This window comes from Pavona decussata, unplaced genomic scaffold (genome assembly GCF_977016875.1).
Source record: "Pavona decussata unplaced genomic scaffold, jaPavDecu1.1 SCAFFOLD_33, whole genome shotgun sequence".
In the NCBI taxonomy this organism is placed as follows: Eukaryota; Metazoa; Cnidaria; class Anthozoa; order Scleractinia; family Agariciidae; genus Pavona; species Pavona decussata.
This window is the reverse complement of record NW_028145456.1, coordinates 222032-232790: the sequence shown is the minus strand read 5'-3', so window position 1 is coordinate 232790 and position 10759 is coordinate 222032. Positions and strand designations below refer to the sequence as shown.

The window sequence follows — 10759 nt, the reverse complement described above, 5'->3', positions numbered from 1 at the left end:
CTTTTTTCAAAAACTAGTTCTTTGTCGCGGCCTGAAATTCGCCTTCCCTCAACGGGTTTCTTCAGTTGAAGTGAAGGCCAGCTTCGAAAAGGCTTATTGGCGGCTTGAGCCTAACCTGCCTGATGACCTTAAAGAGCTTTCAGCTGCAACCCTACGATCAATAGCACTCAATTACATCCACCGAAGAGGTCCTAAACCTCCCAAGTCACTCCTTAGAGCCATCGAGGAGTTAAAGCAACGCGATGATATTGTCATCACAAAACCCGACAAAGGGTCAGGGGTAGTCGTCATGGACAAATCGGAATACCTACGCTTGTTATCCGAAGCATCCATTAATGAAACGACAAAATTCAGAGCAGTTGATCCAGAGAGGCCGAAGACTAGAGGGAGACCGCCCAGACATCACCATCCACTTCTTCAAAAGGAGAAAGAGCTAGAATCTATTGTCCGCAGAATATTACCCAAAGTGATTGCAGATTCCGTGCGCCCCACAGGCTCCCGGCTAGCACACCTGTACGGTTTGCCTAAGACGCACAAAGAACATCTGGCTATGCGACCCATCTTATCTGCCACACAAACGTATAATTATAGGTTAGCAAAATGGTTAGAGGAGAAGCTACAGCCATTGTCCTTTAACAAATACACAATAACTAACACCTTTGATTTTGCGAGCGAGATTCGGGAACTACAGATCAACAGTGGCGATATTCTTGTGTCATATGATGTTTCCTCGCTATTTACCAACGTGCCCCTAGAGGAAACCATACAGATACTTGCTGATAAAGCTTTCACAGATAACTGGTTCAACAAAACCCACCAATTGAACCTTAGCAGAATGGACCTCGTAGATCTTCTCAAAGCATCCACCAAAGATCAGCTGTTTCAATTCAACGGCCAACTTTACGAACAAACCGATGGCGTCGCCATGGGTTCGCCACTCGGGCCACTCCTTGCCAATGTCTTCATGGGATCCATTGAAGAAACCCTAGAGCTTGCAGGAAAAATGCCTCCTTTTTACAAGAGGTACGTCGACGATACTCTGACAATAATGCCGGACACAAAATCAGCGGCTAATTTTCTCCAGGTTCTTAACAACTGCCACACATCTGTGAAGTTCACCATGGAAACAGAGGTTAATGGTCTGCTACCCTTTCTTGGAATGCAGCTCCTTAACAGAGCTCCCCAAATTGAGACCAAGGTCTACATAAAACCTACTAACACGAGTCTTTTGCTTCACTACCAAAGTCACGTCGATATGCGCTATAAACGAGGGCTTTTGAGAACCATGCTTGATCGTGCGTATCGCTTATCATCGTGTTGGTCGTACTTCTCTGAAGAATGCGACCGTTTGAAAGCTGTGTTCACCCGGTTGAAATACCCACAACAACTTATCAACACCACCGTTAGGAGTTTTGTAGCCTCTAAGGCTGAAGGCACTCAACCAATACCTGCCCCAAGAGACAGTCCAACTGTCCGAATAGTCCTGCCTTTCAAAGATCAGGCTTCTGCTGACCTGGTACACAAACAGCTCAAAGATCTTAGCCAGAAGATTGACACAGTCATCCAACCGATTTTTGTTGGTAACAAAATCCAACAAGAACTAAAGATAAAGGAGAGAAAACCATCTATTGTAAATCAGAATTGTGTTGTTTATAAGTATCAATGTGACTTGTGTGATGCAAGTTATGTAGGGTTTACACTTCGGCATTTACACCAGCGTGTGGTCGAGCATAAATACCAATCTTCTTCCATTGGCAAGCACCTTCTTAATGAACACCGTAATGTCCCTAAAGACCTTGACAGAAATTTTTCTGTCCTTAAGAAGTGCATGAATAAGTTCGATTGCTTAGTTTACGAAATGTTGCTAATTAGAGAGTTAACACCATCTCTCAATGTCCAATCGGACTCAATTCAAGCTAAACTATTTACGTGACATTATATATTCAGACATTATGTTAATTTTTTGGTGAACTATTTCTGACATTGACTTCAATTATTTCTATCACTTCGAATTTTATTCGACTGCTGATTTTTTCGTTCGTTTACAACGTTGAGTTTCAATTCAAGAGGAAAAAATCCATCGAATCTTAATTTCATTTCATCGCGCCGGATTAGACACGGATTAGAGTAAAATAATTTCTCTTCAAGATTCGGCCGCTGTTTATGAAGTGCCGCCTCTAAAAGCTGCTGAAAGAATCGATTTGTTTCTCCCGTCGCGATCCGCCTTGCTCTTTCTCCCGCTGTTTGACGGCAAAATTGGACGAGATCAGAAAATAAAACTCCAAGGAAAATAATCAACATGGACCGAAACAATGCAAGAAAACAATATCTTGCAAACCAGCAAACTAGCAAAGTTTTGTCAACAAAATTGCATGAATGTACTCGCCTCTTCTGAGAATAACCAGTCCCTTTATTCCATTGCTGATTTTTCCATTCGTTTTACAACGTTAAGTGAGCGAAACGTTTCACTTCAAGAGGAAAAATCCAACGTTTCGTGGCGCCGGATCGGAGTAAAATGATTCTGATGATGTGCCAGTCGATTTGTTTCTCCCGCCGCTAGTTGCCTTGCTCTTTCTCGTGATTTTGGTCACATATAAAAATTGACTTTGTATCTTGTAGTCTTCAAAATTATTTTTTTTGTTTTGTTTTTTTCTCAAACGCAGTTGGCGATGCAACTTCCCGCCGAAAAACAACCGCGGCCGGCAGCGCAGTTGGCCATGCATTTTCCCGCCGAAAAACAACCCGGGTTACAGCACATACGCTCGTTTATGTAAGCCAATGTGAAATGAGACTCTCAAACCCTGTGCCGCAACACGGGGTTTTTTCGGCACCCTTTCCTGTTCTTTCTCTCTTTGTTCGTCACTCATGTTTCGCCTGTTTGCTACCGCTCTCAATCGCTCTCTTTGACGTGGAACTTCGCTTCTTCGTCGCCTGTTTTCTCGATCTCTTTCTATCTCCCCTTCTTTGCTTTACATGTTTGTAGACTTATTCATAAATTGAGTTTGTGTTTTGTCGTACACGTCGTCTTTATTTTTTTCTCAAACGCAGTTGGCGATGCAATTTCCTGCCAAACAAACGCGGCCGGCAGCGCAGTTGGCCATGCATTTTCCCGCCGAAAAAAACCTGATATGCAGCACAAGGTTTGAGTGTCTCATTTCACATTGCTTACATGGAGGAGCGTACGTACGTACGTACGTTGTACGGTCGGTCGGACGGAAGTGACGTCATAACCAAACCAAAATTTTTCGCACTGATGGGTTTACCAAAATCTCTTAGCTATGGGGCTCCGCTCGCGCGCGCCTTGCGGCGCGCGCGGGAGCTCCGCTAAAAATTTAACACATGTTTGCCATTTAACTCCAAGTGGTTGATCTTCACAGCTCCTAAGAGAACCAATGCACATTGCTTCAGTTTTTTTAACATTCAGTTTTAAATTAGAGGCTTTCTCAAAATCTTCAAGTAAGCTAAAAAGGGCATTAGCAGAGTTCAAGTTCGATAAAATAGCTGTCGTATCATCCGCAAACTGCAAAAGTTTAGTCTCTAAACCATTTATTTTGATCCCTTTGATACTCTCTCTATTTCTTATGGAGATAGCCAAAATTTCAACCGCTGTTACGAACAGGAAGGAAAAGAGAGAGTCTTCTTGTCTCACTCCACGCTCTATTCTGAAGTAATGGGAACACAGACCATTATTTATAACACAACTTTGAATATTCTTGTAGAAAACATTTACCCATTTAATAAAATCCGGTCTAAAATTGAATAGTTCGAGACATTTATTAAGAAAGTCCCATTCTAAGCTGTCATAAGCTTTCTCAAAGTCAATAAAAAATAAAATACCAGGTTCGTTTTTGTCTTTTGTATATTCCATTAAGTCAAGGATTGAGCGAATATTATCACAAATATTTCTACCCGGAATGTATCCTGATTGATTCTCGTGGATAAAATCTGGCAGAACACGCTTCAGTCTTTCCTTTAGAGGCTATTTTTGCATCAACATTTAGAAGAGAAATTGGTCGCCAGTTTTTAAGGTCGTAGCGGTCTTGATCCTTTTTCTCAATGAGCGTAATAACAGCCTGTCTCTGTGATGGACTCATTTCTCCTTTTATAAAAGACTCATTGAAACATTCCACTAAAAGTTTTCCTACTGAGTTCCAAAAAGTTCGATAAAATTCTACTGGTAATCCATCATTCCCAGGAGCCTTATTTAATGCAAAAGAATTCAATACCTTTAAGCATTCTTCTAAGGTGATGAATCCTTCGCCGAACTGTTTACATTCTTCCGAAAGCCTTGTTATTGGTAGTTCTTCGTAATTAACACTATCACACCTGTATTTGACCCGCCTTGTTTGTAACGCATATCGACTCTTCGTAGTAGTGAAAAAAAAGACCCGTGTTGGTAGAATTTATGTCATAAAATTGGCCGGTTTGGACAAGCTCTGCACACCGAGGAAAGAGGCTCATTACTGAAATATTGCTCTCTGTTCCCTTACGAAAATTGTCTCAGAATCTGAGGAAAGTTAGTTTCTAATTCTATAATCGCCATGATAGTTAGGTATCATCAATGTACCTGCAATAGAGTGAACACGTTAACCCACATAAACACATTAGATAGCGGGGTATAGACTGGAGAATCTATGGCCGCGCAGTGCGACACCATCAGGGTTTTGGCAATAACTTGCCATTTAGCTGAAAAAAGTGGTCCTTAATGCGATTCTGCCTCTGAAAAGATAAAAAAATGTCCCCGCTGGGGGGGCTCAGTTAAGTTTTTCTGTTCTTGGAGGGTTTTTTTTTTTATCAGCGAGTATCTGAACAATTCCCTTGATATTTTTGTCGGATGTGTATGTGTTTATCGTTGTGTCAAACTTAACAGTGTTTTGTGTGTTGTTGTATATGTTTGTCTTTTGTACCCGACCCAAATAAACTCCGTGATATTGATGTAATCACTAAGGATGGTTTTCCAGCTTCAAATCAGCCCATTATGGTTATTCTAGACAGCCATGTACTCATTTTTTTTATTTATCCTAATTTTGTAACATAATTTTTTTAATTTGGGTACAAATAAAGTATTTGTTGATGTTGCTGTTGTTGTTGTTGTTGTTGTTGTTGTTGTTATTGTTGCTTGACTGGATGAAGTCGCTTTGTTTTCGATGTCCCAGTGCGTAGGTTTCTTTCCGGCATGATGGATTTTGTACTATCTTGCCTTTAGCTGCAAAAGGCCCATTTCACCATTTAAGCCGCAGAGTATTCCTTTGGCGTTCAACTATTTTATTTGTAAAGATGTGTACGGAATCTCATCGAAACCACTTTGTCTTGTTACAGTAGACTAACTTTTGACTTTCGGTTAATCAAAGAAATTAATACATGCATTCTTAACACTGTTAACTGTTCAACGTTGATTAATAAATTATAGAGCACTTGCCTCGCACCAATGTGGCCCGGGTTCGATTCCCGGACACGACGTCAAATGTGGTTTAAGTTTGTTGTTGGTTCTCGTCCTTATTCGAGGGTTTTTCTCCGGGTTCTACGGTTTTCCTCCCTCCACAAAAACCAACATTTCCAAATTCCAATTCGATCTGGCATCCAAAGGCCACAGGTTTGTCAGTCGTCAGACTGTCAAGTGTCACCCTCGTTAAACAAAGTTGATTTTATAAGCATTATTAGTTAACTATAAATCAAATTATCATGAGATGAGCTCTTAGCTTTCCTAACAGTTTTAGTAAGGATAAGAATATCGATGCACATAGCGTACTTGTTTACTCAAAAAGAGGGAGGGTTATAATAATCCCATCCCACAAAAAATTCTAGTTCTTACACAAGAAGTTCAAATATACGGTGTTAGTGTTGTGGCTTGTTTTATCTATCGCCGTAACCTTAATTTCTGTACCTCCGAAATAGACGCATACGTCAATTTTTCTCTTGTTACCCTTTGAGATGTCAGGTGACTTGACGACGACTTCTCCTATCGACGGCCCCACTGCAGCGTCGGTTATGTACTTTGCTTCTGGGTCAGAGGATGTGAAAAATTTAAATTTGACGCTTATCTGGCTTTCCTTCAAGGGTTGGTAATTTGGAAATCGTCTCATTTCTCCAACTTTGACGATATCACCTTCTCTAGCGAGAGTGACAAAACAATCTTTACACCAAGCAACACCTTCTATTACGCACCTTTTCTCGATGGGGTGAGCATTGGGATTAAAGCGATGGTAAGTGTCAAAACCATAAGTTGTAGACATGACTCTGGATTCAATAATATGTGGCTTTCGACCAAACATCACTGCTCCCTGCACAACCGCAGCACTTGCGTCAACGGGAACTAGTACTTTGTACCTGTTGGATAGAGGGAGATGTTAAGTTGTTCATGTAGTTATATAATAGTGATGATTAGTTTTTAGGCGGCAGTTCCTTCACAGATCAAAATATAGTAAGAGCGGAGAATCATGTACTCATCTAAGTCAGTCGTAACAGTGAAGTCCATTTAAGTGATTAGGAGAGTGTCGCTGGCTCGTCCGTCCGTACGTAAGTAGGTAGGTCGCACATTGCTGTATCCTAGTGTAAATGAACCTCCAAACATTCCCAAAAGTGATATTTAAATAGACGCCCCCTAATTAAAACGCCGCTTGTTAGCATGTGAAGTCATCCAGTTAGTGGTTAGGCAGCCTTTAAAAGGTCCAGCTTAAGATTTAATTTTAGTTTCCTCTCTAACCAGCCGATGCTCGCGATCGGCGGACATGTGACATCATCATGTCAGCGTTTATTAAGCTCGCCGAAAATGTCCATTTCTACTTTGTTTGTCATATTGTGCCATAATTGCGACACCAAATAAGCTTTATGGTCTATAATAATAATGACCGTTTATTATTCACCATTGCAGTTAAAAACTGAATTAAAGGGATAAAATACAAGCATAAAAAGTTAACACTATAATAACACTATAATTACATACACTTCTATAATATGAAGTAACTACATTTACACACTGTGCCCTTGATAAAAGGTAATAAATGAGCTGGAACGCTCTTTGCGACACATGTTCCTGCTGTTACATGTTTTGGGGTAACAGATCGTCTCTGTCCTAGCTAAGGTTGTGGCCGTGGGCATGTCTTCTGCTATTGGGTAGTAAAAAGTGATTTACATGGTTACTATTATGTAATTTTTGGATGTATTTAGTGCATGACTGATTCCTCCTCTTCGCGAAGCTTGCGAGCTGGGCAAAACTAAGGGTGTCCGCATAGCCAAGCCGGATGGATATATAATAAGCAGGGCCCTTTTCTGAACCAATTCTAGCTTGCCAGAAAGGACTGCAGGAATGTTCTTCGACACCTGTACACTGTACTCTAAAATAAGTCTTATTGTGGTTAAGTACACTTTAAGGATTTGTCTACAAGCTAATCCTGCATTTCTTAATATTCGCAACGAGAATAGGTGCTTAGAGGCCTTCTTAAAAATATCACTGAGATTCCAAGCTTGGAAGTAATTGAGAAAACCCTTTCCGTTTGACGCGGAAAGGTTCTTGAGCCTTTGAAACACTATATATATATATATATATATATATATATATATATATATAGCTTCGAATCAGTATGACAAACATGTTTGTTGTGTCAAGCTAATTATAAGACTGAATGACTATGACTGAGACTGTATCTATGTATCTATGTACTATTACATTTTATAGTGACATGTCCGTGCGACATTTTATTCGTTTATTTATTTATTTATTTTTTATTTATTATTCATCTGTGTGACATTTTACAGCATCAGTGTAACTCGTTTTAGTTTGGCGTTAGTGTGACACGTATTTATTACTTCAGTGTAATATATATATAGCGCCTATGTTAGATATAGTAGCGTTTTTGTTTGTTTTGTGTTTTTTATTTATTTATTTATTTATTTATTTATTTCACATTTTGTGGCATCTGCTGAACACTTTTTTTTTCGCATTAGTGTCCTATCACGCACTACAGCCCTTGTCGTATCGCCTGAGGGAAATCTCTGCTCCAATATTCAGCACGGGCTCCCTGCCATGCTTCTGAAATCCGGAGATTTCCAATGGTACCCCATACCCCAATCTCGCATCTGATCGATCAGAGACTAGTTATGAAAATGACAATCTCGTACCTAGAGTCCTCAGGATCTTTGACCAGCGGTTGATCGCCAGGAGAGACTCTGGGGTACTGGAATTTTATTACCGAAGGATTTCTGCTATAAAGCAACGGAGGCCGTTACAGAGCTTGTACAGAGCAGCCAATCAAATTTTTTTTTCGAATTCTCCAGAGTCTCTCCTGGCGCCTACCCGCTGACCAAAAAGCCTGAGGACTCTGTGTAAGAGATTGGGAAAATGATCGTTGATTCTCAAGGCTGAGTGATCCCATGGGACCCTATATACTAAGTGCAAAATGTCATAAGCCTTCACCCTACGACCACCAATAAACAAAGAAAACAATTAGGTCTCCGTAAAACGTTACTAAGAGACTAAATTGCCTGTATCCTAAGACTCTCTGGCGAACAGCATGTTTTTTGGCTTTTTTTTTTTTTTTTGCGCGGTTTTGAGATCGATCGTTAATGGCGGTTTATATGTGGTCGGTGCTGAACAGTGTATTACTGTCAAATACTTAGGTAGAAAGGTTGCAAGAGGACTAGACAGGAGACAATTATGGCCGCGTGGTTAGTTCACGTTTTTGCCATTTGAATGATTCGAAACCTTGAAGCTCACCGATTGTGATCAAATATTGAAGCCAAGCTACAGACCGTCTTTAACTCAAGACGTGGGATAACGAGAATTACCAACAGGTCTTCTCTGCTTGTAAAATCAACCACTGAAAAGGATGGTAGCGGTTGTGATTGTTCTTGCCACACGGATAATTGAACATGAAAATGATAACCTAAGCAAATTATGCAATTTAATGCGGGACTGCGCAAGATTAACCATAAGCGAATATTTGCACGAAAAAAAGTTCAAGGCGTTCTCTGTGGTATAAACTTAGGTTTTCCGCATTTCTATCTTAATATAAAACATATTATACCAGAAGATTTAGTCATTTTGACTCTATTGATACTATTAATACGGTATCAGAATCAATAAACTCTTAAACTTAAATAAGAGGTCCACGAGCTCGAGCTACCAGAATGATCACACTTACTATAATAACGAGACTTCGGTAAACTCGCTATAGCTACTTTGAGTTTGCGAGTATATCTTTTTTGCTCCTCCACTGGCCTCGAACAGATTTTCTCGAATAAGTCTTTTTGAAAGTATCTTGTAATATTTCTTACTCTTACACCGATGTTTTTTGTAGCCCCATGGCGAAAGTCTGCGCGTCACGTAACGGTATTTTCTTAACTTACCAACTATGTAATAAACGAACAATGTACAACTAAATATCCCCTTCTAAATTCTAATAGATAACCAAATTCCTTTTACCATTATATCTGCTGACGAATCCCAATCTATAACTTGGATTTTGAGAGATTGGACATCGATACGAACCAACAACAAAATAAATGGAGATTTCCTGTCCCCGAAACTCACGACGGGCCGGGTGCACAATGCCTGCCGCTCGACAGAGAGTTTTAATACAAGCATATGCCACTATGACGTGAAAGTACCCTTTGTAAACGGTATGCCGGTCCATTAAAAATAAAATTTGATAAAAGTAACCTTCAAAAAGCACTGCGCTTATAATAGACGTTACCTGCCGGAAAATGCCTTTTTAATGGCCTCCTGGAGAAGTAGAGACTGTGCAAAGCCTCCTACCAGGAAAAAAAACTGTAGTCCTTGAAAGAAACGACTCTGGAGGAGGTTGGTCAGGTGGTTTAAAATTCCATTCAGAACTGGCTCAAATAGCTTCTTCATTGCCGCAGATCCTAGACAGAAATATTCATTCCTAACAAATCGGACATCACCATACTCCGCTGCAAGAGTAGGTCTACCATGGTCTGTGATCAATGCTGTGAAGGCTCGGGGTAGTCGAAGTCTAGTCGTTTCGCCTTCGAACGCTCGGCGACGTCTCTTCTTCATTTCAAATTCGTTCATCATTTCCAGCCATTCACCCGGATAGCTGTCACGGAATGTTTTCACCACAGAAATGCCAAAGAACTTCTGGAGTAGCGACACGAACTGTTCGTCTACTTTTGTTCCACCATACGGTCCACCAGTTACTTGAGAAATTTCTTTGATATTGCCATTTGGCAAAATTTCATGAGCTGTGACGTCAAGATTTCCGCCTTAAAGAGAGCAAAATCTCAGCTGCAAACTCAACATACAAATGCACATGCACTTTAGAACAAAGTGCATATTTTTTTACTTGGAGCAGTTATGAATATTCTTTAAACATGTCAGAAGTTTTGTACAGCACTATTTATCTCACAATACCGAGTCAGTAGTTTTAAGAGTAGCATTTCCTGCATACTAACGTGTAGAAATTGCAGTTTTCATAGTAATCTACAAGCTGTAAAGCTATACAAATTCAACCTTCAGTATACAACGAAAAGTTCAAACGGGGTCTTTTCGAGACGACTTCGAACGTGGATAACTTTTTTTTAATATTTGAGAAAACACCATGAGAGTTCGTGACTTTTTTAAGAAAATTATCTGGGAACTATTTGATGTGGTCCTTTCTCGTTGACTCCATGTTATCGTGGCAACCAATTTTAATAGGCATGTGTAATAAACAAGTTTGTTCAATCTAATTGGCAAACTAATTACTATCCATGGACACAATGCATATCCATTTTAGAAACTGTAGAATAGAATTGAATT

The 10759-nt window shown here is 40.0% G+C and overlaps 2 protein-coding genes across 2 annotated transcripts; one reads left to right on the top strand and one right to left on the bottom strand.

The window, feature by feature from the left end:
- The first annotated feature begins 6 nt into the window (after positions 1 to 6).
- LOC146484447 (uncharacterized) lies at positions 7 to 2005 on the top strand. The gene has a single exon (XM_085104791.1). It carries the CDS (start codon positions 290 to 292, stop codon positions 1931 to 1933), a length of 1644 nt encoding a protein of 547 aa, XP_084960917.1. The 5' UTR covers positions 7 to 289; the 3' UTR covers positions 1934 to 2005.
- A 2758-nt stretch (positions 2006 to 4763) lies between these two features.
- LOC146484446 (heat shock 70 kDa protein 12A-like) lies at positions 4764 to 10712 on the bottom strand. Its single transcript, XM_085104787.1, has 3 exons — positions 10706 to 10712; positions 9693 to 10224; positions 4764 to 6327 (listed from the first exon to the last, which is right to left on the bottom strand). The coding sequence occupies exons 1-3, from the start codon at positions 10710 to 10712 to the stop codon at positions 5802 to 5804; spliced, it is 1065 nt and encodes a 354-aa protein (XP_084960913.1). The 3' UTR covers positions 4764 to 5801.
- Positions 10713 to 10759: the final 47 nt, after the last annotated feature.